Raw genomic sequence first — 27,135 nt, forward strand, 5'->3', positions numbered from 1 at the left:
GAACTTGGCTTAAACAGAGCAGCAGAAACTTCTTCAGTTGTCATTTCAACAGAAAAATAATCAATTAAGAATCAAAATATATATTTAAAACTCACATTTTCTTTACACTGAAGGAGTAAAGAGTTGATGGATCCCATCAGAAAAAATAGCAGCACTGCTGTTCAGTCTTCTGTTTGACGTCAAAATAACAGGTTTAACAAGTCTAAGACCAGGTCGACCTGGAAGCAGAGCTAACAGGTTTTATATGCAAATCTTGTTGTGGAATCTGCAACTTCCCTCAGTGTAATGACAAAATGTTCCTGAAGAGTCATCCTCATCAGAAACCTTCAAACACTTCAACTTCAGTCTGAAGTTTATACACACTCACACACATAGCATGTCTTTAGGATTGACTTCCAATCAATTTTCATTCATTTGTATAATCGTTTATTTATAAAGGAAAGATCTTATGAGACTCATTGTCTCATTTACAAGAGAAATCTGTGACATAAATCACTAGAAATAGCATAAAAACATTAACATCTCTGTAGCTTAAACCTTACCTAAACTCACACCTTAGTCTGAAACTTAACTCAGAAACAGACCTGAGTCCTCACAATGCCGTATATTTTATAAAACTGGGCTAACAAGATTCCTAAAACAGACACACATGCATACTTGCTCTTATAGTGGCTTGTAAAAGTATTCATACCCCTTAGACTTTTCCAGATTTTGTTACCTTACAGCCACAAACAAAAATATATTTCATTGACATTTGAGGACCAAAACAAAGTGATTTACAATTGTGAAATATAAAAAAAATAATGCGTGATTCAAACATTTTTACAAATAAAATCCTGTTTAAACATGTCAAAACTGTATTTATTTGTATAAATCTGCCAAAAACAAACCAAAAAAAATAATTAAAGACTTTTATATAAGAAGCATGAAACCATATGTCCCATACTTGTTCTATGAACTGCTGGTATACGTTTTATATCAATAGAATAATATTTGGGGAAAATACATAAGGCCTGCATATAAGCTAATAATTTGCTATGCCAAAAAATGCATTCCCTGCTAACTTGAAGAAATAAAGAGTTAAGAGGGATTTTACCTTTTCTACGTAATGACACTTGTTCTCTGAGCTACTTCTGTAAGTTTCATATCAACAGGACAATAGACAGGGGATACAAATATTGTCAGGCTCAGAAATTAAAATGCATCTCGCTACATTAATAGACTAGACAGTTAAGGATGATATAAAATATTCTATATAACAGGCTTCTGCTTTGTAATGCTTTAAGCTATTATGGTGTTAAAAGAAAAATCGGGGAATTTCAAACCACCTGCGGAGAACATTTTCATCAGACGCTGACTGAAAAACGTTCGACTCATATGTTTCAATAAAGCTGTAAAAACCGTATTTATTTCAATTAATCCGCGAAATAAAACCCACCGTTTTATGACTTACATGGTTAAGAAACGTGATAATGTTACGAATATCTTCAAAAATGTCCTCTTCGGTCATATTTCAGTCCGTTTTCTCATCAATATGCGAGAGTTTAGAGCGATGCGCGCTCCCGCGACAGGGCATGCATTTCTCGGCATAACACCTGTTCAAGTTTATCATTTTTAAGCATTTAATATTTACAGCTGGGGCGGATTCGTTATTACTATTGTAAAAAGATATGGAGTTCTCTTCACATGCCTAACCTGTCGTGCAGTTCCTTAGCACTGCTGGGGGCTAAGGACCCCGAAAGGTCAGATCCTAGAATCGCCCCTGGGTTTAAATATTCTGCTATTAGAGCAGAATACTCCAGTCCAGGTTTGAAGAGTCTGGGTGTTGTAGTTTTTAAACTAGAGTCGATTAAACATGCGGAAGGAAAAAATAGGTGGAATCGCCCTTTAGCCATTTCCCGAACCGGAAGCTTGAATTGGAAACCAACTTCAGCTTCGTCTTTCTTAAACCTGATTAATCAGTAAAACATGAAGGTGTTTCGTACCTATTCGGTGTAAGATGATCCTCGGTATCCGGGTAAAATCCATCAGTCTGCGCTGATCCTCCATCTCTTCCTCCATCTTAACGTTGATTTCTTTCCACTCTGTGAATGTTTCTCCAGCAGGAGTTACCTGCTCGTTGATAAACTCTCTCTGAGGCGGAACTGAAGACATTTTCACTGAAAACACGGAAATATTTACCGAAAACACCAAACCTGTTTTCAAACTACCTTCTAAGAGGAGCTAATGCTACCTCGTGAGCTCCGTAGTTTCCTGTGTGTTTCACTTTGGCTGCACTGAAGAAACTGTAAACGATTTTTAGTTCCACCTTCAAGGTGAGTTAATCACTCACTGTGAATAATTACACACAAACGGGAGTTTCCAAGCCTTTTATTTCTGTTAATTATGAGGATTTTCTGCAGCTAATGGAAACACAGCATTTATGATTAGAATATTGCATCATACTGACACTAACAACAAAATTTTTTTAATCTTACAAAAGAACCATATTAGAAGGTATTCTAATTTCTTGTGTGTGATCGTTTCAGTTTGTGAAACAGAGTCTAATATTATAGTTTTGTATTTTGTGATTCAGTCTTGAAGTTAAACAGTAAATGGCTACATATATTATAGAGGAACGCAGAGAATTGTTGTTTTGACTTTGATTTGCAGATAAGAGAATAACTATTGTGGAAAAAAAGGTTCATGTTGCTAAAAGAAGTAGTGAAAACATGAAAGGTCACTGAAGAGACAAGATGTGAGAAGAAGACAGATCACTTTAATTAAAGCCATAAAATCAACAATTTGACAACAAAACTGAAAAGGATCATTAATCCAAAGCTCTTAACAACAGGAGGCATTGGGCGAGTTGATTAATTTATGGATTTTTGATGGTTTTTAAAAAATATCCATCAAATGCAAAAAGATATTTCTGACTTGTTTTTGTGTCACATTACAGTATTGTAGATCGTCTGCAATGTTATCTCTGGATACAGTAACTGAAAGGTGCATGAAACGTCCATAAAGATGTAGTTTCTGACAATGCAGAATTAATTAATAACTAATGAAAACATTACATTTGAGATTAGAATATTAAATCAGTCTAATTGATGAAAAAATACTTTTAATTTTGTAAAATGTAATGAATATGACATTTTTTGAAAACTGTCTTGAATTTTGATATTGAAGAAATGAAAAAAATTCAATTTGTGTAAAAACTCATGTTTTACTGTTATTGCAAGGATCTTTAGATGCTTTACTTAAAGCTGACATTTTAAAATATGGCAACAGTTAATGACGATGACAATCACTGAATAATCCATCAATATTTATTCAAATCAACAGTTATTAAAAAGCATATTCTGCTCAAAATACTAGTGTATATTTTAACAAACCTTTTTAATAATATACTTTGCTTCTCATAGCAAAGTGTAACAATGACAAAAATTTGGGAACGTACAAACCTCTCTGTGGTTAGCTCTAAATCAAAATCTGACCAGATCAAAATTATTTTAGAGTTTTTCAGGTATACGCACCTAGAACATCAAATATAGACAAAGAAGACAAGAGAAAGTTAGATTCTTTTTACTCGTGAGAACGGACAGAGATGTGTTTCAGTTACAATCTCTGCCTATTCTAAAAACACATTCTGCCGCATTTCTCTTTTTACTGAAAAAGACGTCCCTATTACATTGAGCTCTACAGGGTAAAAAGGAGGAAACAAAAACATATAATTCAGTTTCATAAGATAAACTAGAACATTTACTACGACAGTATGACTGTGTAAGGCTAATAAGCACCATTACGCTTTAAATTATCCTATTATAAACATGAAGAATAGGATGTCCTTCTGCTGAGCAGCCGTCTGATTAGAACAAGCTGGCGCCGGCTGTCTCTGCATCCTTCAACATACTCAGAAATATAGTTAAAGGAATTCAGAATATGCAATGTTTAAGCAAATGTCTGATAAATGTATACAATTTCTCCAACAGATTTTTTTCAAACAAACATCAGAGTTTTATTTATGGAAAAACAAGAACATTTCACTGCTTTCATTTCTAAAGTATTTTACATCCAGTCATACACAGAAACTTCAAATAAAAGCTAAACTCAATTATTCTACATGGTACAGAACTCCATGAAAACTGAAATGCACAGAAATTAATCCTGTCTGAATGTGTTCCCCTCTTTAACTTCAGTATCTAATGGGATACTGATGGGGATCTTAAGTACAAATACGACTGAGAATTAAAACAAAAAACTGGATTAAGGAAAACAAGCTGCTAGGCAAAAGTAGACCTCAGGTTTATCTTGGTCAGACAGTGAAAGACACAATCACAGTGAATCACTAGCAGCCTGCAAGAATCTGTTGACTTTAATATGTTCAACTTGCTGTTTACATCATCCAACCAGGTTTTCTTTTGGATCTGATGCCAAAACGGATCTGAGGTGTTTCCTACCTAAGGCTTCTAGTCTGAGTGAATCCTTATGTGACGAGTTAAATTATGTCTATAACTGTAACTCTTTCCACAGGTCCCACAGGAGAAAGGTTTCTCACCTGCGTGAATTCTCATGTGCTTAGTTAAAGTCCTACTATCAGCATAACTTTTTCCACAGGTCCCACAGGAGAAAGGCTTCTCACCTGTGTGAATTCTCATGTGCTTAGTTAAAGTCCTACTATCAGCATAACTTTTTCCACAGGTCCCACAGGAGAAAGGCTTCTCACCTGTGTGAATTCTCATGTGAACATTTAAATGAACTGCTTGAGAAAAACTTTTTCCACAGGTCCCACAGGAGAAAGGCTTCTCAGCAGTGTGAATTCTCACGTGAACATTTAAATAACCTTTTCGAGAGAAACTCTTTCCACAGGTCCTACAAGAGAAAGGCTTCTCACCAGTGTGAATACTCATGTGAACATTTAAATTACATTTTCGAGAGAAACCTTTTCCACAGGTACCACAGGAGAAAGGCCTCTCAACTGTGTGAATTCTCATGTGCCTAGTTAAAGTTCCGCTATGAGCGTAACTTTTTCCACAATTCCCACAGGAGAAAGGCTTCTCACCTGTGTGAATTCTCATGTGCTTAGTTAAAGTCCTACTATCAGCATAACCTTTTCCACAGGTCCCACAGGAGAAAGGCTTCTCAGCAGTGTGAATTCTCACGTGAACATTTAAATAACCTTTTCGAGAGAAACTCTTTCCACAGGTCCCACAGGAGAAAGGCTTCTCGCCTGTGTGAATTCTCATGTGCTGAGTTAAAGTGCCACTATCAGCGTAGCTTTTTCCACAATTCCCACAGAAGAAAGGCTTCTCACCTGTGTGAATTCTCATGTGACGAGTTAAAGTGCCACTATCAGCGTAACTTTTTCCACAGGTCCCACAGGAGAAAGGCTTCTCACCCGTGTGAATCCTCATGTGAACATTTAAATGATTTGCTTGAGAAAAACGTTTTCCACAGGTCCCACAGGAGAAAAGCTTCTCACCTGTGTGAATTCTCATGTGCTTAGTTAAAGTCCCACTATCAGAGTAACTTTTTCCACAGGTCCCACAGGAGAAAGGCTTCTCACCCGTGTGAATCCTCATGTGAACATTTAAATGAACTGCTTGAGAAAAACTTTTTCCACAGGTCCCACAGGAGAAAGGGTTCTCACCTGTGTGAATTCTCATGTGACGAGTTAAAGTCCCACTATCAGCGTAACTTTTTCCACAGGTCCCACAGGAGAAAGGCTTCTCACCTCTGTGAATTCTCATGTGACGAGTTAAAGTCCCACTATCAGCGTAACTTTTTCCACAGGTCCCACAGGAGAAAGGCTTCTCACCTGTGTGAATTCTCATGTGACGAGCTAAAGTCCATCTGTTTCTGTAACTCTTTCCACAGGTCCCACATGAGAAGGGCTTCTCACCCGTGTGAACTTTCATATGAGCATTTAGAAGGCCTTTCCGAGAGAAACTTTTTCCACAAGTCCCACAAGAAAAAGGCCGCTCATCTTTGTGAATTCTTATGTGTCTCAGCAAGATATCGTTTCGAGAAAAGGTTTTATCACAAATTTTACAAGAATATAATTTTTGCCCTGCGTGAGCTTTCTTGTGCTTTTTTTGTTTTGAAGTGTCAGTTCTGCCTTTCTGCTCTTTGGTTTTCTCATATCTCTCCTTTTGTTTCTGTTCTTCCTTTCTCTCTTTTCCTGGGTCTTCAGAATTGATTCCTTCCTGATTCTGGTTCTCAGCTTCTGCAGAGCCATGAGAGATGAGTTGGTTCCTCTGTGGTTCTGTTTCATTGAGAACCTCCTCCTCTTTACACACACAACATTGTGGGAGATATGGACAAAAAGACAAAACAAAAGCCTTTAAATGTCAATCAAACAAGTAATCCTTCACTTTAATATCTCGATGCATCAAAACAGAATTTTCTTGGGTTATTCTAAAATTGCAATCTTACAAGAATGAACATTAACTCAACCAATGAGGTTTTTCTGACCAGAATGGAACTAGATGTAAGTCGAAATATGATATTATGGACCTCCAGGTGAGCAAACAAGATGGCGATAGCTTAACTTAGTGGCTTCCTGACAAATATTCCAAAAAGTCTTCTTTCTCTATGTAGCTACGGGATACATATCACATTAAAGATGGACATAAAATCTCTAAAGCAAAGCCCTAAAGTGCTTTTAAATCTTGACCCATTGATATTGTCAGACAGGGGCAATTCTAGGATCTGACTTTTAGGGGTGCTGAGACCCCAGCAGGTCTAAAACCCATGAGAAGATATTTGTTGGTGCGGTTTTCTAAATCTAACTGCTGATTTACATACATTCACAAACAAAATTAAGAGACATGTTGTCAGTTATTCATAGAATAAAAGAACAATGTTCATTTTGCTCAAACATATACTTAAAAATAATAAAATCAGAGAAACTTAAATTTTTTCCCAGAGGTGTATAAACTCAGTTTGAAACAGAATCTCTAGACCATATCACAGCTGCTAACATCTGCTAACATTAATGAGACACAAGCAGCTGTGGAGTCACTCAGTCCTAGTGGGGTCTGATCCTGGGGAAATTAAAAATAAAATCTACTTAAAACTATGCATTTCCAGTCATTTGAAGAACATTTTACTAAATGCACAGAATATATATATGTGGTGCTTTGCTGGAAAGAGCAGAGACTGAACTGCAAAGTGAAAAGTTTGTTTTGGACAATTTTCTTTTGGATTTGGAGAAACAAAATTTGTGTTGAAAATGGATGAACAAGATGAAGGATTTCAAAAGGAAAAGGAACTCTTTAATGCAATTAAAAGGAGCAGAGCCAAACTCAGCGTGCTGACAAGAAAAAGAAATGACATTCACGCTTTAATTGATGCTGGAGAATCAAAATTTTCCATAAAAGAGCATATGAAAACTTTTAATAATTATTTAGCGGAGTTTAAGGACTTGCAATCTTCAGTTCAAAGACAGCTTAGCGATGATGAAAAAGACACCGATCACGGCGATTGGTACGAACCAAAGCTGATCAGTTTTAAAGAGTTCTTGGATGACATAGAAAATTGGATGGACAGCGATCCAGATGCACAGAAGAGCGAAGTACATTCAGCATTTGACGTTGAATCAAAGGCAGCATCTCATGACCGTAACGTTGAGCCGGATGACAGCGTCTCACGCGTGCTGTGGTGGCGCAGGGGGTTAGCACGCCCCACATTTGGAGGCCTTAGACCCGCGGATGTCGCGGGTTCGACTCCCGGTCCCGACGACCTTTGCCGCATGTCCTCCTTCAAAAATGGCGCCGGCTCAGCTGGCTGCCTACAGATGCAGCTCCTGTCGTGTGTGTTAATCTGTGTATAAAAAATTCTTGCTGTAACTGCAAAATAATTTCCCTGCTGGGATGAATAAAGTAATTCTTCTTCTTCTTCTTCTTCTCACAGACTGCGCAACAAACGATCGGCAAAGACTCTGAAAGGCTATCTGGGTTCCCAGCTAAACCAGTCAGCACTGCGCCCAGTATAGTGAGTAAAGCGTCTAGTTCGCAGAGTAAGAGTTCCCGTGCGGCTTCAATGGCGCTGATGGAAGCCGAGGTGGAAAGAGCCGCTCTGAAAGCAGAGGTGGTTGTGCTGCAAGAAAAACATGCGCTTGAGCTGGAAGAACTTCAGTTAAAAACAAGAAAAGAAGCATTGGTTTTGAGAACCAAGCTGGTGAAGGCGGATGCAAAGATGAAAATCTACAACTCTATGCAAGATCAGAAAAGTCATGTTTCCAGCTCTGGTGTCATAAATCAGTTTCTGCGATATCTACTGAGTTCATACCCGCTGCTACAGCTCAAAAGGCTCCAAGAACACAGAAACGATTGTCTACTCTTGCACCTTTGCCAATGCCCCAAGATACACCTATTAATGAAACATTAAAAGTGAAACCAGACGGGGAAAGCCCAAGACGAATATCTTCTCAGGTTGATGTTCATAGTAGTGCATTAACAGAGATTATGATGAAGCAGAATGAAATCACTGAGATGCTTGTAAAACAACAAAGACTGTCACTCCTGCCATCTGTAGAAATCCCTGTTTTTAGTGGAGATCCTTTGCATTTTAGGTCCTTTCTTAAGGCATTTGAGCAAGGAATAGAAACTACAACAGATAACATGCAGGACAGGCTTTATTACTTAGAGCAGTTTACCACAGGTCAGCCTAGAGCTTTAATGAGAAGTTGTATGCACATGAGTCCACAAACTGCTTATCCGGAAGCAAAAAGACAGCTTGGGTGGAACTTTGGTAACAGAGCAAAAATAACATCTGCATTTATAGACAAAGCTCTGAATTGGTCAGTTTTAAAGTCTGATGATGCTGCAGCTTTAAGAGCTTATACATTCTTTTTAAGAAGTTGTTTCAACACAATGGATGAAGCTGGGTTTATTGAAGAGCTTGAAAACTCAACCAATATGAGAATTCTTGTTTCAAAGTTGCCTTTTAGACTTCGTGATACATGGCGACTAACTGTGGTTGACATAGCAGAAAAGTATGATCGTAGAGCAAGGTTTAAAGATCTTCTTGATTTTCTGGAAAAACAAACAAAAGCTGCATTAGATCCTGTTTATCGAGAAGGTCAAATGACAAAACAAAAGATGGCTTTAAAACCATCAAAGGTTCCTTTTAAAACTAAAAGCAGCAGTTTCGCCACTTCTGTTGCTGTAGTTTCTAAACAGAACAATGACAAACAGGTCCAGTTTAACCATGAGGTTACAAAGCTGGTTCAAGCTCGGTGCTTATTTTGTGATAGAAATCATTGCATGGAAAAATGCGACTCATTCAAGCAGAAAGCCAACACAGAAAAGGTGACATTCCTTAAAAGTAAAGGTTTATGCTTTGGTTGCTTACAGAAGGGACATATGAGTAAGAACTGTCCACAACGTCTAACATGCCTCACCTGTAATAAAAGTCACCCTACTGTTCTGCATATTGAACCAACAGAGCAGCAGTACCAAGCAGTTAAGGCTGAGGGTAAAGAGTCACCAATCTCAAATGCTCTTGAATCTTTGAATGTTGGTAGCTACACTGCGGCCGGGTCTAATGAGTGTGTTCTGTCAGTCCCAGTAAAAGTAAAGTTGGAAAAGGGGACAAAGATTGTGGAGACTTATGCCTTTCTAGATCCAGGCAGCTCTGCAACATTTTGTACAGAGGCTTTGATGATGCAGTTAAATGCATCTGGAAAGAAAGTGGAAATCATGCTAAAAACCATGGGTCAGGAAAAACCTGTAAGTAGTTTTAGATTATCTGGTTTGGAAGTAGCTGCTTTAAAAGAAAATGAGTACTTGAAGTTGCCTGATGTTTATACTCAACAGTCCATTCCTGTCACTAAAGAAAACATCCCTAAAGAAGAAGACTTAAGAAAATGGTCTTATCTAAAAGTTGTTGAGTTGACACCAATAGATGCTGGCATCGGGCTGCTCATTGGTGTAAATTCTCCCAAAGCATTGGAACCTTGGAAAGTAGTTAACAGTGAAGGTAGTGGGCCTTATGCTGTGCTAACACGCCTTGGTTGGGTTGTTAATGGTCCACTCAATCAGGGTAGTGAAGGAAATGGACACGTTGCTAGTTCTATTCAGGTGAACCGTATCTCTATAAGCAGTTTGGAAGAAATGTTGGTCAGTCAGTATAATCAGGATTTTGTAGAGCACAAGTGCAATGAGTGAACTGAAATGTCTGTAGAAGACAAACAGTTCATGGATATCATGTCAGAGTCAGCGGTACTTAAAGATGGTCATTATTACCTGAAGTTACACTTTCGTAATCCTGAAGTAAAAATGCCCAACAACAAACAGGTGGCCCAGCAGAGGGCGCAATGTCTGTTAAAATGATTTCAGAAGGATAGGTTATTCTTTGAAGAGTACAAAGAATTTATGCATAATGTTAGTGTGGAAGGGCATTCAGAAATCGTACCACAAGATCAAATGGAACATGAGGAAGGAAAGGTGTGGTACGTACCTCATCATGGGGTCTACCACCCCCGTAAGAAAACACTGCGGGTTGTTTATGATTGTGCTGCAATGTTTGCTGGAACATCACTGAACAAAGAGCTGTTACAGGGACCAGATTTGACTAGCACCTTATTAGGTGTGCTCATTTGTTTTCGGCAAGGTCCAATAGCCCTTATGACAGACATTAAAGGGATGTTCCACCAAGTCAGAGTTGCTCAGGAACATGTAAATTATTTACGTTTTCTCTGGTGGCCCCACGGTGACATCACAAAAGAGCTTGTTGAACATAGAATGTTGGTCCATATTTTTGGTGCAGTCTCTTCTCCTAGTTGTGCCACATATGCACTTTTAAAGACTGCTGATGACAACCAACATCTGCACCCAGAAGAGGTTATTAATACAATCAGACACAGCTTCTATGTAGATGACTGTCTCAGGTCTGTACAGACAGTTAAGCAGGCCATTTCTCTTTATCAACAGCTCACTGAGGTGTGTGCCAAGGGGGGATTTAGGCTCAATAAATGGGTGTGTAGTGAGCGTTCTGTCCTCTCGCAGATCCCTGAGGAAAACAGAGCAACAGGTGTAAGGATGCTAGATCTAAGCCAGGACCAGCTTCCCACTGAAAGAGCGCTGGGGGTACAATGGGATGTTGACCAGGATGTTTTCACCTTTAGCATTGTAAACAAGCACATTAAAACAAATCACTATACCACGACTTGAACTTGCTGCTGCAGTTTTAGCTGTGCGTCTTGACAAAATGCTGTTAGTTCAACTTGGACTCAATCTGAGTGAATCAGTCTTCTGGTCTGACAGCACAACCGTCCTGCAGTACATTGCAAACACAACGACACGACTTATGTAGCTAATAGAGTGTCCATCATTCGTGATCTTACAAAGGTTACTCAGTGGAGATACATCAGCTCAAAGTTGAATCCAGCTGATGCAGCCTCTCGAGGCATGAAGGTTGGCTCTTTTTTAAAGCCTTCCACCTGGATCAGTGGGCCAGAATTCCTCACAAAACCTGAGATCCAATGGCCAGCAGTGATTAAAGAATTACCTGTCCATTTGGAAGCTGATCCAGAGGTTAAAGATCAAGTCCTGACATGTGCAGCTGTGCTGGAAGAAGTGTGTCCCACCACCAAGCTGCTAATGTACTTTTCCAGTTGGACAAAGCTAAAAAGATGTGTAGCATGGCTCCTGAAACTAAAAGAAATGCTACAAACAAAGAAGTTGCTAACTGCACACTGTGGAAATCAAATGTGTGATAAACAGGACAATAAAACAGATGTTCAGCTCACTACTGATGATCTGTCCAAGGCAGAGGAAGCCATAGTGAGAGTCGTGCAGAGAAAACATTATGGCAATGAAATGGCTGCCCTGAGCTCTGGTGCAGTGAAGAAGTCAAGTCATCTGTTCAAGCTTGATCCTGTTGTTAATGATGGTGTGTTGAGAGTGTGAGGCAGACTGAGCAAAGCAGCCTTACCTGAAGAAACAAAACATCCTGCAATATTGCCTAAAGGAAGTCATGTTTCAAAGCTCATTCTTCAACATATCCATGAAAAGGTTGGACACAGAGGAAGAAATCACATGCTTTCTACCCTTCGACGACAGTACTGGATCCCTCATGCTAATTCAGCAGCCAGAAAGATCATCAGAGACTGTATGGTGTGTCATAGGCAACGACAAAAGCCAGGTGAGCAAAAAATGTCAGATCTTCCTATTGACAGAATCTCAACTGATCTTCCACCATTTACTTATGTTGGTGCTGATTACTTTGGACCAATAGAAGTGAAGAGAGGGAGAACTATTGTAAAAATATATGGAGTTCTCTTCACATGCCTAACCTGTCGTGCAGTTCCTTAGCACTGCTGGGGGCTAAGGACCCCGAAAGGTCAGATCCTAGAATCGCCCCTGGGTTTAAATATTCTGCTATTAGAGCAGAATACTCCAGTCCAGGTTTGAAGAGTCTGGGTGTTGTAGTTTTTAAACTAGAGTCGATTAAAGGTGCGGAAGGAAAAAATAGGTGGAATCGCCCTTTAGCCATTTCCCGAATCGGAAGCTTGAATTGGAAACCAACTTCAGCTTCGTCTTTCTTAAACCTGATTAATCAGTAAAACATGAAGGTGTTTCGTACCTATCCGGTGTAAGATGATCCTCGGTATCCGGGTAAAATCCATCAGTCTGCGCTGATCCTCCATCTCTTCCTCCATCTTAACGTTGATTTCTTTAAACTCTGTGAACGTTTCTCCAGCAGGAGTTACCTGCTCGTTGATAAACTCTCTCTGAGGCGGAACTGAAGACATTTTCACTGAAAACACGGAAATATTTACCGAAAACACCAAACCTGTTTTCAAACCGTCTTCTAAGAGGAGCTAATGCTACCTCGTGAGCTCCGTAGCTTTCTGTGTGTTTCACTTTGGCTGCACTGAAGAAACTGTAAACGATTTTTAGTTCCCCTTTGAATTTTCCGCTTTGAGCCTCCTCTCAACATACAAATATTAAATAATTTAGAACATGGACGAAACGTTCATTTATTTCAGTGAGTTAATCACTCACTGTGAATAATTACACACTAACTGGAGTTTCCAAGCCTTTTATTTCTGTTAATTATGAAAATTTTCCTCAGCTAATGGAAATGGTACGAAACACCTTCACGTTTTACTGATGGTACAGGTTGAGTAAAATTGGATATATACTAAAGAGATGCAGACTGGTTAAGGAGTGCTGAACTCAAAGAGCTTTCACACCAAGCTTAAAGACTCTAATAGCAAATCCGTCGCAGCTGTAAACATTAAATACTTAAAAATGATCAACTGCGACCTGGTGAAACTATTATTCATCATATAATATGAGAAATACAGTTTGTGATCGTAACGCCCTTATGCCTACCAACCAGATTAAGGAAGCACTGGTTAAAGTTTATGATTAATTATATTATGTGCAGATAAAAACTTTATGTCAGACACAAGGTGCACTATAAGTTTTTAAAAAATCAATAACCCATAGTTTTCTCATTATAAAGACTGATAACCGATAATCCTTTTGTGATTTATAAAGTGTTTTGATTGTATGTAGCCTCTGTGTTTGATTGAATGCTCCTAGAGGTCCATGTCCCTGTTCCTTTCCATGTCGTTGAGCATGGCTTTATGGGAAGCTGTGTCCGTCATTGATTTAATCCACTCATTTAGCTCGGGAAACTTTGTGGTCTTCCAATGTCATAAGATGATCCTGTAGGCTGTCACCAGACCGTCCACCATAACTGTAAAAAGTCCTTTTGGGGTGTTTGGCATTTGAGATCTGCCTCCTAGTAGACACAGTGCTGGAGTCTGAGGGGTCTCTGAGCCAAGCCACTCAGAGCCCCCAAGATTTTAATCCAAAATGGTGAAACCAGAGAACTATCCCATAAACGGTGCAAATATGTGCCCACCTCTTTCTTAAATTTCCAACACATATTGTTTGACTTTATTTTCATTCTATGTAGTCTGGTAGGCGTATTATAATATCTATAGCACCTTCTACAGAATTTACTTCTGTCCTCTGCCACATATTTACCACTTTCTGACGGCACACTCAACCATTTTTCTTTTGTATACTCTATTCTCAAATCTCTCTGCCATAAAAGTTTAATATTTGACGATTCACTACTCAAATTATAACTTAACAGCTTATAAAATTGAGAGGTAGTGTGTCGATCACGAGGCATCCCAATATAGTTCAACAAATCATCTTTTTAAATTTTGAGGTAACACAATGTCTCATCTGTAGATATTTCCAAAAGTTTGCTCTACCTTTTAAATCAAATGTGTGAGTGAGTTTTTACAAGTGCTATATGCAGTGTCTTAAAGGAACAATGCATTTGAACATTTTTAGTTTTAGACTTCAACTTTTGGAGTCCTTGTGTGTTTATCCTTTGTCGTAGTTATGCTTTTAGTTTAATGATTACTGTTAGCTGTTGTTGTGTTTGTTGTATTCCAATAGGATGATCATAGCTTTGGACAGCCCCAGAATGTATGGGTGAAATCTCCAATCAATCAATCTAGATTCATTTATCTGAATCTAGATGTGAGAACTGGAGTCCTGAAGAATCTCACTTTGATTTTCCATTCACATTCTCTTAATGTTGGGCTATTTGATATTTTATGACCCTCTCGAAACATCTCCTCTCAGTCCTCATCTTTGATTATCACATTCATTTCTAACTCCCATTTCATCTTAATGTCTTTTATGTCTCTATGGCTTCTTCTTGTAATATTTTGTAAATACTGGATATGAGTCTGGTAGTTATATTCCCTTTCATTACTGAGAGAAAAAAATGTCCATATTAGAGGCATTTGTAAGGTTTTCCATTCCTTATGTTTATGTAAGTAATGTCTTATTTGTGGATATTCTTACAAGTTATGGGTTGGAAGACTATATTTTTGTTGAAGTTGTTGGAAGGACATTATGCTTTTGTTCTCAAACATTTGATCTAGCAAAATTAATTCTTGTTCAATCCAGTTATGTAATCCAAACGTAGGAAGAAATTCAGAGTTATGGTTGATTTGTATAGCTTTACATAAAGAGTTGGGTAGATTTAGTATCTTTTTGATCTTTGACCTTATCAATATGATAAACTTCATTATGAATTTTATTCTTTGGCCATGTGTTTTGGTTTACAAATCTTCATCTCGGCGTATCTATGTGACTATTGACCTAGTTTGGGCAGCCCAGTAGTATTGCATTTGGTATATTTAGTCCCCCAATCTCTTTAGGATACATAATAATTTTCAATCTAATTCCTGGGTGCCAAGTAAAGTTTGAGAGCCATTTATTCAGTATATTAAATATGGATATGGGTATTTTTATAGGTAGGGTTTGGAAGAGGAAGAGGTTTCGACCCTTCCTACAAGTGAGAGAGGTAGAATGTCCCATCTCACATAATCTGTCTTGATCTCATCCATTCATTTTCCATAATTAGCTTTGAAAAGTTGTGGTGAGGAGTTATGAAAATTTCCAAATATCTGAATCCCTGGTGGGATATTTTAAATTTGAATCGAACTGTTAAATTTACAGGTAAGTGTATTGCCATCGCTTCAGATTTGGACTGGTTGATTTGGTAACCCGAAAGTTTACCATATTCCCCCATGAGTGAGGGGAACAGACATCACCGGGTATAAAAGTCAAAATATCATCAGCGAAAAGTGAAATCTTGTGTTTTGTAGTATTTTTGCCTCTAATAACTTTAAAAACCTTGTTCATTGTAATTGCTGCTGCCAGAGCGATCAGAATCATCTCCTCTTTCAAGCATGAAGAAGTCAGAGCAACATCCATTAACCCTAACACATAATTTAGGGTTTATGTATATTTTTTTTACATTTCACAAATTGTGGATGAAAGCCCATAGCTTTAACCTTAACCTTTGTCTAATCCCTTTGGCTTGTCTTACAACATTCAGGGTTTTCCACTATGTCGGTTTGGGATAAATCCCATCTGGTCCGGGTGAATTTCAATATGTTTCTGTATCTTTTCAGCTAAAGTACTGGTCAGTAGCTTTAGATCTGTGCATAACAAACTAATTGGCTTATATCCCTTCCTTCCTTATGAATAACTGAAATTATGGTCTCAGAGCAGGAATCTGATATTTCACCCTTTTTAAATGCATAATTAAAGACTTTAGTTAATGTTGGTGATGTTTTTGAAACATTTATAAAATTCCCCAGGTTGTCCATCAGGCCCTGGGGATTTATTGTTTTTTCAATTTGTTAATTGCCTCCTCTACTTCTGTCTCATTATATCTGAAATTTAATCAGCTGCTTCCTCTTCAGACAAAACAGGGGAATATTTTTATTGTTTTAATGGCTTTAATTAAAGTGATTTTTCATCTTCTCACAACTGTCTCTTCAGTTTCATGTTTTCACTTCTTCCTATGTTCAACATGAACATTTCCTCACAAGACAGTCAATTATTCTCCATCTTTTCCAGTCAAAAAAACAAATCTTTGTGTTCCACTAACATATATGTTGTCATTCAGTGTTTAACTTTAATACTGAACAACAATCTACAAAACTACAACCTGATATAATAACATTAAACCCTGTTTTATAAACTTAAACAGTTTGTAAAACAGAGTCTATACAGTTTATACATACATAATGTATATTCAAAAAAATGTAACATATGTTATGGTTCTTTCATAAGATTAAAAGAATCTTATGAAAGAAGATTTTAAAAGTCATAATTTCTAAAATTATGATTTTAAAATAACTCATCAGAGTGATTTTTATTAATCATTCTGATGTAATATTCTAATCCTAAATGTCGTGTTTCCTGCTAATTAATCAAACTAAAACGGTTGGAAGCATCCATCTGTAGGTAATTATCCTATATAAAGTGTTTCACTCAGGTGAATTGAGTTACTGAAATAAATTAACCTTTGTAATTTATTTAATATAGTTGTATATGAAAAGTGGTCTTAGAGCTGAACATTAAAAGCAGAACTGAAACTCGTTTACAGTTTTTTCAGTACAGCCAAAGCGGAACACACAGAAAGACACAGAGCACGAGGCAGCCTTAGCTTTGTTAGAAGGCTGCGCGCAGATTTAGTATTTTAGGTAAATATGTGAATATTTGCTGTAAAAAAATGTCTTCAGTTCCGCCTCAGAGAGAGTTTATCAACGAGCAGGTAACTCCTGCTGGAGAAACATTCACAGAGTTTAAAGAAATCAACGTTAAGATGGAGGAAGAGATGGAGGATCAGCGCAGACTGATGGATTTTACCCGGATACCGAGGATCATCTTACACCGGATAGGTACGAAACACCTTCATGTTTTACTGATGATACAGATTGAATAAAGCTGTAGATGTAATAAAGAGAGTTGGAGATTGGCTAAAAATAATTGGAGCTTTTACACCAAACTAAAAGACTCTGTAATAGCAACAGCTGTAAATATTAAATGCTTAAAAATGATCCACTGCGACCTGAACTATTATTCATCATATAAAATGACAATAACAGTTTGTGATCTGTAACGCCCTTATGCCTACCCAGCCAGTTTAAGGAAGTACTGGTTAGAGTTTGTGTTTAACTATGTGTATTTAATTATATATTTAATTATCCTTATAAAAACATTATCTCAGACACAGGGTGCACTATAACTTTTTTAAATTGATAATCTTAGTTTTCTCAGTCAAAACGCTGATAACTAGTTAGCAAAAATGTAAAGCGTCGACATCAATATTCTAAACAAGATCACAAACAGCAAACCTTAAAATATATACAATTTTGAAATGAAAAACTATTAAGCCGACATTTGCAAAAATATATGAACAATATCAAATAAAAATCTATTCATTTTAGATGTAAAAAAACAAAACAAGGTCTCTAAAGTTGATAAGGCATTCTAAATGAATACAAATTTTAAAAAATGCATTTCAGACGGTAAAATATGTGACATCTTTTGTTTGAATATTAAAAACTGAACACTGGTGCAGGAAACAGATTCACCCTGAGGTTGCAGTTTGGCATGAGTGTATCTTCACATGCTGACATGTTTCTTTCCTGCTTCTCTACTGACAGAGGCCGAGTTCCTCCTTTTGTTCTTCATCTCACACTTGTGTGTGAGTGTGTGTGTGTGTGTGTGTGTGTGCGTGAGTGTGTGTAAGTCGGATGTGGGGAAATAACTGTAAATAACTGTGTGCAACTTAAATTCTCTGACTAATTCAACGGTCTTCGAATGCTGCTCTCTTTTGAATACAGCTTATAAGGACTAATATCAGTTTGTCTTATTGGAGCAGTAAGAATGGAGTCATAATTTCTTGTTATCAAACCCATAATAATCGGCCGATATTTATCTTGCACCCCTAAAAATTACATGAATTATGCAGATAACTGTACCAGTGTCGCCAAAGCTGTGAATGTTACCCTGTAACGATGAACTGTGGGTTTATTAAGGCCATAATAAATTTATTCTGAGGTTCATGGAATGGTACCTAAACTCATACATCAGATTTCTTAGATGTACGTTTATTATTTAGATAATTTCTATTTTAAGTTACGGTTCATAGTTTTTCTTCTCTATTTGTGTAAGTATAGAGTTTCTCTGTTAATTGTGTCGGTTTGTTGATGATTTAATGTTGTTTATAAAAGTTCAGAAGATTTTAACCTTAACCATTTTAAAAATGTAGACTAACGTAATGACTGACTATACACATACAATCAATGAGAAGTAAAATGGACCGGAGATTGTAAAATCACAAAAAGGGGAAGTTCAGGTTCCTCAGACTAGTGAGTCTCCATAGCAACGGGGCATCGAGGAAGTTGAGGTTTTCAGACCGTTGAAGGCAGAGGACAGCATATTTGGAGAAGTCTGTGTGTGTTTGCGTGTGGGGGTGTGCATGTGTGTATGTGGGTGTGTGTGTGTGTTAGGAGAAAATATTCCTATCATGTTTTATAATTAATTAGTAAGCATGCTCCAATCAGGTTTTTTGCTGCCAATACCGGTCAGCCATGGGTCCCGATCATTGCTGACCAATCACTGGACTGGCTATTAATTTGTTGTTAAAGGTGGATCTGCTAGTATGATCTGGCAAATAAATAAATAAATAAACAAATAAATAAAAATCACCTTAATTTAGACAAAAACAAGGAAAAAATTGAAATATTTCAAGTGTTTTGCAACCTCAATAAAAATAACTCAACAGCGCCCCCAGCAGTTCTTAAACCGCCCTCCTTGTTAAGCTTCTTATCATAGAGGTATGAAATTTGGTACACTTGTAAATCGTACTAAGTACCAGAAAGTTTTTTGCACACATTCTCCACAACACACAGAAAGTCGGCCATCTTGGATTTAATTGTGATTTAGCCTTTGCATTTGATTGAATGTTTTAATCGATCAGCTTGAAATTTGGTGAGTTTACTCATAAGGCTTGACAAATCTAAAGTTATTAAAATTCTAAAAAAAAAAATGTTAAAGGAGTGGGGGCCTCAAACTTTAAACTCTAACTACATGAAAAGAAAAAAACTAATGTTTATAACTCCTAAGGACAAAGTCACAGAGGCACAAAACCTGTGAAGGAGAATTATCCTTTCTCTATTAGGTTCTTGATGTATGAGGCTGAAGAAGAGTCAGCGAGTTAAATTCATGGATTCCATTTATTAATACCAAAGCACAGCTGGTCCATTGTTCACGCTATCCTTATGGGCTAGCAGAGCAAAATGGCCCCAAGCAATAGTTTGTAGTTTTCTGTGTTAGCCTCCGTCTACTCTACGCCCCAAAGAGGGCGTTCCCTAGTGTGTCATTTCCTTTAACTTTAGCTTTGCGTGCATGTGCTCTATATGAGTGCATGTATGCAAATAGCTAAACAGATAGAAGAAAACACAGACTTATTTATTCTCAACACCTGCTATGATTGGTCTGCTTCAGATCCCAAATACATGCCAAAAAACAGATGTTTAATTCCTAAGAACAAAGTCACAGAGGCAAGAAATGTGCTATGCTTGGTCTTCCTCAGATCCCGAAGAAAACTTTCTCCAGACTGCATATGAATGATCTTAGTCATCACCAATCAGCTCATTAGGATTACATTGAAATTTGAATAAAGTGCTCTCCCTAGAATAATTTACACAGTTGTGTCTCCTGAGTGAATGTAATATAAAGTCTTTGTCAATGCACTGCTCAGTGGCGATATGCAATATTGATCAGTAGGATTCAAATGGCGACGAGGCGATGAGTTTGCAGTGCCAGAGAGTTGCTGAAGTGCAGGGGCTTACAACTTTAATTTTTATTGTTTCAGTAATGAAGAACAGCTGTTTATGCAATAGAAATAAAGACATGAAGCCTACCAAAACCATCAAAAGGATTTAAAACTCTCACTGTATTTATTTTTATTTTATTTTTTTAATATGCAGTAGAAAACAAACTGTTTTGTGCATTAAATGTTTTCAGTGTTGACCTATGAGTAAGACTCTACAACAAGATTAAGTCAAGCTGCTGTTTGGATTATTTTTGTTGGGGTACCACTAGGTTAACCCTTCCAGAATGAACATAGCGCCAACGACACAGCCAAATTTGCAGTACCGTAATTCCGCCACACTTTGCGCTATCTGAAAAATTCCAACGGGCGAATATCGGGTTGTTACGGTAATTTCACATCTACCGTAGCACGGAGTGAAATTAATCTGAGGGGCACTCTTTTAATAGTCAGTAAAATGTAAAAATAACTTGCTGGATAATGAAAGTTCCAGTTCTTATGGATAAAAGGGAAAATATATTTACTCACAGGACTTTTAAAGAACTATTTACAATAAAAACAAGCAAAAATATCCAGTCGGACATTTGAAAATTAGTTCATAAAGAGTTAAGCTATCGGCATCTTGCTTTCTCAGCTGGAGATCCAAAGTATATTTTGACTAATTTCTAGATACCTTCCCATCGGAAGGACTACACTGGTTAAGTAAATTTTTCGATTTATAAGTTTGTAATTTGAGAATAAACCAAGAAAAGGCTTCAAGTGATTAAAACAAAGCTTCATTATTTTGTTCACCTTTAAAAACTTTTATTTTTTCATTCGCAGATCGAGAACGTCTGCAGAAAAATCAGATGCAAAATGAAGTAGAATATCAACAGTCCAAAGAAAGGGAGAAGAAACTCTGCATCAGTCAGGATGAAGAGCAGCTTGTGCTAAAACCGGAGACTGATGACATTTTGGTGAATCCTTCTAATGTGCAAAAAATCCTCAATGAAACACAACCACAGACGAACCAACTCATCTCAACGGAAGAACAGAAACAAAATAAGAGATGTCAGAAAACCAAACAGTGGAAAATTAAAACTGACAGTTCAAAACAAAAAAGCCAGAAGAAAGCTCACCCAGACCGAAAATTATATTCTTGTAAAGTTTGTGATAAAACATTCTCTCAAAAAAGCTACTTAACTAAACACATGAGAACTCATACAGGCGAGAAGCCTTTCACATGTTATACCTGTGGAAGAAGTTTAAGTTCCAAGGCTAGTTTAATTGATCACATGAGAATTCACACAGATGAAAAACCATTCACATGTGTTACTTGCAGAAAAGAATTCCGTCAAGAAAAAGCTTTAAAGACTCACATGAGACTTCATTCAGGTGAGAAGCCTTACTCGTGTACAACCTGTGGAAAAAGTTTTTATATAAAAAATTCTTTCAATGTTCACATTAGAACTCACACAGCTAAATGGATATCATGCATTAATTGTGGGAGAAGTTTCAGTAAGAAATCAGCTTTAAACTTGCATATGAGAATTCACACGGGCGAGAAACCTTTCTTATGTGGTGGCTGTGGAAGAAGTTTCCGATGCGAAACACATTTAACTCGTCACATGATGATTCACGCAGGTGAGAAGCCTTTCTCATGTGAGACCTGTGGAAAAAGTTTCCGAGCAAAATTTGAGTTACATCTTCACATGATGATTCACACAGGAGAGAAACCTTTCTCATGTGTTAGCTGTGGAAGAGATTTCCAAAGCAAAAGACATTTAGCTCGTCACATGATGATTCACACAGGCGAGAAGCCTTTTTCATGTGTGATCTGTGGAAAAAGTTTTGCCATAAGACCTAAGTTAACTTATCACATGAGAACTCACACAGGAGAGAAGCCTTTCTCATGTGGGACCTGTGGAAAAGGTTTATCCGCTAGAGCTACCTTAACTAATCACATGAGGACTCACACAGGAGAGAAGCCTTTCTGCTGTGTGAACTGTGGGAAGTGTTTCAGAGTCAAATCCTCTTTAACTCGTCACAGTATGATTCATACAAATGAGAAGCCTTTCTCGTGTGTAACCTGTAAAAAGAAATTCACAAGAAAATCTTATTTACTTCGTCACATGAGGACTCACAGGTGAGAAGCCTTTCTTGTGTGAGACCTGTGAAAAATGTTTCAGGACGAAATCACTATTACTTATTCATATGAGGACTCACACAGGAGAGAAGCCTTTCTCATGTATGACATGTGGAAAAGGTTTTGCCAGAAGAGCTTCTTTAACTTATCACATGAGGACTCACACGGGAGAGAAGCCTTTCTGCTGTGTGAACTGTGGAACTGTTTCAGAGTCAAATCCTCTTTAACTCGTCACAGTATGATTCATACAAATGAGAAGCCTTTCTCGTGTGTAACCTGTAAAAAGAAATTCACAAGAAAATCTTATTTACGTCTTCACATGAGGACTCACACAGGTGAGAAGCCTTTCTCATGTACAAGCTGTGAATAAAGCTTTTCTAATAAAATTGGTCTAACTTACCACATAAAGATTCACAGTGGTGAAAAGTATTTTGCTTGTGGGACTTGTGGAAAAAGCTTTCAATTCAAATCTCAGTTCAATCGTCATATGCGGAGTCACACGAGTGATAGTCGTTTCTCATGTACGAGCTGTGGAAAGAAATTCTTCTCTAAAATTCTTTTAGCTTCTCACACGAAGACTCACAAATATATAAAGTCTTTCTTGTGTGAGACCTGTAAAAAGCGTTTCAGGACGAAATCACAATTACTTATTCATATAAGGACTCACACAGGAGAGAAGCCTTTCTCGTGTATGACATGTGGAAAAGGTTTTGCCAGAAGAGCTTCTTTAACTTATCACATGATGACTCACACAGGTGAGAAGCCTTTCTCATGTGGGACCTGTGGAAAATGTTTCCTAACAAAATTTCAGTTACTGCTTCACATGAGAATTCACACAGGTGAGAAGCCTTTCTCGTGTGTGACCTGTGGAAAACGTTTTGCCCATAGAAATAATTTAACTTATCACATGAGGACTCACACAGGAGAGAAGCCTTTCTGGTGTGTGAACTGTGGAACGTGTTTCACATGCAAATCTACTTTAAATCGTCACATGAGAATTCACACAGGTGAGAAGCCTTTCTCGTGTGTGACCTGTGGAAAACGTTTTGCCCATAGAAATAATTTAACTTATCACATGAGGACTCACACAGGAGAGAAGCCTTTCTGGTGTGTGAACTGTGGAACGTGTTTCACATGCAAATCTACTTTAAATCGTCACATGAGAATTCACACAGGTGAGAAGCCTTTCTCGTGTGCGACATGTGGAAAAAGATTCCCTGTAAAAGATCGTTTAGATCAACATATTAAACTTCACACAGGTGAGAATTGTTTCAAATGTGTCACTTGTGGAAAAAGCTTTGCTTGTAGCAGTGGCTTAACTAGTCACATGAAGATTCACACAGGTGAAAAGCCTTTTTCTTGTGTGACTTGTGGAAGACGTTTTACTTACAGAGCTGGTTTAACTTATCACATGATGACTCACTCAAGGGAAAAGCCTTTTTTCTGTGGGACTTGTGGAAAAAGATTCCGAAGTAGAACTCATTTAAATCATCACACGAATATTCACACTGCCGAGTAGCCTTTCTTGTGAGACTTGTGTAAAATGTGTCCTTCTAAAAGGTTGTTGTGATCCACACATTAAATGTCAAGCATATGAGAAGCCTTTCACATGTGCGACCTGTGGAAAAAGCTTTGCAACCAAATCAAATTTAAATTGTCACATATGTGATGAATGAGAAAGGATCCTCAGACATAAGAGGCCTTTCTCATTTGTAACCTGTGGAAAAAGTTTCATCCAAAAAATTAAGTTTCTTCATATGAGAATAGCATAATGTGAACCTCAAAAGTCAAGTAGTTTTATCTTTCCATTTACCTTTTTTAAAATGTTTATTTTAAGTGAGGAAGTGTCTTTAAAGAAAGTATTATGTACATAGTTTGTAGATTTATTTTACAAGTGATATTTATAGAGTATTAAAGGAACATTAGATTTAGACTTAAATATGTGGAGTTCTTGTGTTTGTTATTATGCAGTCCATAAGGGGACATGGAGAAAAAAAACAATCCCAACTTACTTTCTCAAGATCCCGAGAAACGTTTTGAAAAATCATGCATTTCTCTTTTGGGTGAAAAGGCTGTTTATGCTTCTGCAAAGCTGGTAGTGGTGGTTTAGTTTAAATGAGAGATGTGGAGGATTATTTACAATGTTTCCTACAGTCTAGAGATGTTCCAGATGAGGATATTATGCTAAGAGACATGAAGCTGAAGTTGGTTTCCGATTGCAGCTTCCTGTTCAGGAAATGGCTAAAGAGCAATTCCACCTATTCATTTGCTACCTTCAGTATCTTTTATCTACTCTAGTCAAACTAAAACACCTTGATAGGTATTTACAAAAGAACCACAGACAACGTTTTTTAGTTTTCAACCAAGCTTTAGCAAAAGGAGAAGACACAGCAAACTGCTTCTACAAGCTCCTCACCGTGCGATCTGAAAACCTTCAGTTAAGGCTTGTCTTTTATTGTCTTTTATTAGCCATTTGTCATTATCATTTGTCGTACTTATTATTATTTTATATATATATATATATATATATATATATATATATTGGTTAGTGGATACATGTTAGCTGTTACAGTATGAAGTGGTGGAGTAACAAATGAATTGTTCTTTGAGTATAATGTTTTCAGCATTTGATATACATTGTTACAGACAAAGTAACAACTGTTAACCATGCATCTCACTCACATTTCTTTATTTTATATGTTTTTTAAATTAATTTGATGTTATGTTGTAATTTTAAATGTCATGTTTTCATTACTTGTAAATGGGAAATCATTGTATTCAACAGAAATAAAGGCTTTCAAACATCAATTTATGTGTTTTTAATGCATATAACGAGTTAGACGGTTATAAAGATTATGAGCTAAAAGGGCTTTTAGGTAATTATATAATTTATTGAATGAGTCTGTAAATCGCTGCGTACTTGCCACATCTTTGGTGCATAATGTTCATAGATTCCTGGTGGATACCCATCAGATATTTGCTGGGGGGTTTTCTTTCTTTTTTGTTTTGTTTGCTTGAATGTGGGAATTCATATTTACATGTAAATGAAGGCCTGCATTTATATGCAGGTCTTCATGTAAATGTATTAACTGTCTTAAATTATTTTTTCCTCTGATCAATCACTTTATCAGATATTTTCAAATCAATCAGTTTTCCACATCAAAATCAATAAAATTATGACAGTGTTTAATTTTAGTTTCACTAGCTGGACCAATAACTACATTACGATTCACTAATCACTCTTGAAATATCAGTATTATTAAATGAACTGTTTATAAACTAGTAAATTGTGTGTTTGGTATCTACATAGCTGAATATATGAATGAAAATATATCAGATATTAAAAAACAGGCCAAGAATTTTTCAAAACAACCAGAATACTTTTTTGAAGGCTCTAATTAATGTGATCTCCTCTTTTCTCACATCTTGTCTCTTCAGTGACCTTTCATGTTTTCACTTCTTTCTATGACAACATGAACCTTTTTTCACAAGACAGTCAGTTATTCTGAATCTTTTCAAGTCAAATTAATAAATCTCTGTGTTCCTCTGAAATATATGTTGTTCACTGTTTAACTTTAGTACAGAATCACAACTTGCAAAACTGCAACCAGATATAACATTAGACTCTGTTTTACAAACTAAAAAGATCATACGCAAAAAATTACAATATATGTTCCAATATGGTGATTTTGTAAGATTAGAAGTATCTTTGGATAACTAACTCCAAGCTCACTTTTCTTGGAGTGTGGGCTCCAAACTGATTTTTTATTAATCAGTATAGTGTAATATTCTAATCATAAAATGCTGCGTTTTCCCATAGTTAACAGAAATAAAAGGTTTGGAAACATCCATCTGTTTATGTAATTATTCTATGTACTGTGTTTCACTTGGATGAATTAAGTAAAATAAATGAATCTTTCAATAATATTCTAATGTATTTAATATAATTGTACGCTAAGAGGAACAAGCGGAACAAAAAGCTCGTTTACAGTTTCTTCAGTACAGTCAAAGTGTAACACGCGGAAAAGCACAGACTATTCTGTAGCGTTAGCTTGTCCTTTGTTAGATTTAGTGTCTTAGGTAAATGAGTATTTGCTGTAAAAAAAAAAAATGTCTTCAATTCAGCCCCTTATGAACGAGCAGGTAACTCCTGCGGAAGAAACATTCACAGAGTTTAAAGTAATTAAAGTCAAGATCGAGGAAGAGATGGAGGATCAGACAGAAATCAACGTAAAGATGGAGGAAGAGATGGAGGATCAGACAGAAATCAACGTAAAGATCGAGGAAGAGATGGAGGATCGGCGCAGACTGCTGGATTTTACTCGGATACCGAAGATCATCTTACACCGGATAGGTACGAAACAACCCTTAATGTTTTAAACTGATGATGCAGGTTAAAGGGAATTGGAGACAGGTCTGAACTCAAAGAGCGCTGAATGCTGCTTCTCCATGTTTGGTTCTGGATGCAGAGCAGATCAGAACCAGAAGACCTGAGAGGTCTTGGAAAGTTGATACAACCACCTGCATCGTTGGATATGAGGTGCAGACATGTTGTTTGTATTGTTTAGTTGCTACTGTTTTAGCACATGGCGGCTTCACAGGTTCAAAGGTCTAAAATCCTATTTATAGTTTTCCAGACAAAACTGAAACACGCACAAATTATTAAAGTTTTTCTTTGTACTATTGTATCCATTAAACAATCTCCCCTTCAGTTCAACCTTATAAGTAGAGATACATTGTTGATGTAATCATTATAAAATATAACTTGCAATTAAGTATTAGCAAAGCTCAATGTAAGTTTAACAGGAGGCGGAGCGTTGTTGTTAGCAGCTGCTGAAATTAAC

The 27,135-nt window shown here is 37.1% G+C and overlaps 3 protein-coding genes and 1 long non-coding RNA gene across 11 annotated transcripts in view; 2 read left to right on the plus strand and 2 right to left on the minus strand.

The window, feature by feature from the left end:
* The window catches only part of LOC114156874 (gastrula zinc finger protein XlCGF57.1-like), a 123,850-nt gene extending 111,012 nt beyond the window's left edge, over positions 1-12,838 (minus strand). For 2 of the 7 annotated variants that reach the window (XM_028037458.1, XM_028037455.1), the window contains exons 1-2: positions 12,571-12,838; positions 1,986-2,084 (exon numbers count right to left, since the gene is read on the minus strand). In XM_028037458.1, the coding sequence (XP_027893259.1) occupies positions 1,986-2,084; positions 12,571-12,739 (268 nt within the window). In that variant the 5' untranslated portion in view covers positions 12,740-12,838. Of the gene's footprint in view, positions 1-1,985; positions 2,085-4,906; positions 6,296-12,570 lie in introns of all 7 variants that reach the window. The other 5 variants (XM_028037457.1, XM_028037463.1, XM_028037461.1 and 2 more) reach the window with 5 other exon arrangements.
* Positions 1-27,135, minus strand: part of LOC114156967 (myelin-oligodendrocyte glycoprotein-like) — a 1,059,483-nt gene that overhangs the window by 2,977 nt on the left and 1,029,371 nt on the right. The window lies entirely within an intron of this gene.
* LOC114157002 (uncharacterized) lies at positions 3,122-5,788 on the plus strand. The gene is made up of 3 exons (XR_003598052.1): positions 3,122-4,596; positions 4,765-4,848; positions 5,689-5,788. It is a non-coding gene; the product is annotated as an uncharacterized LOC114157002 (long non-coding RNA).
* LOC114156942 (oocyte zinc finger protein XlCOF6.1-like) overlaps positions 16,953-27,135 on the plus strand; it is a gene marked incomplete at its 3' end in the record, with an annotated part of 40,528 nt that continues 30,345 nt past the window's right edge. The window contains exons 1-2 of the mRNA XM_028037572.1: positions 16,953-17,088; positions 26,426-26,645. Coding sequence (XP_027893373.1) covers positions 17,056-17,088; positions 26,426-26,645 — 253 coding nt within the window. The remainder of the gene's footprint in view (positions 17,089-26,425; positions 26,646-27,135) is intronic.

This window comes from Xiphophorus couchianus, chromosome 14 (assembly GCF_001444195.1).
Source record: "Xiphophorus couchianus chromosome 14, X_couchianus-1.0, whole genome shotgun sequence".
Lineage (NCBI taxonomy): Eukaryota > Metazoa > Chordata > Actinopteri > Cyprinodontiformes > Poeciliidae > Xiphophorus > Xiphophorus couchianus.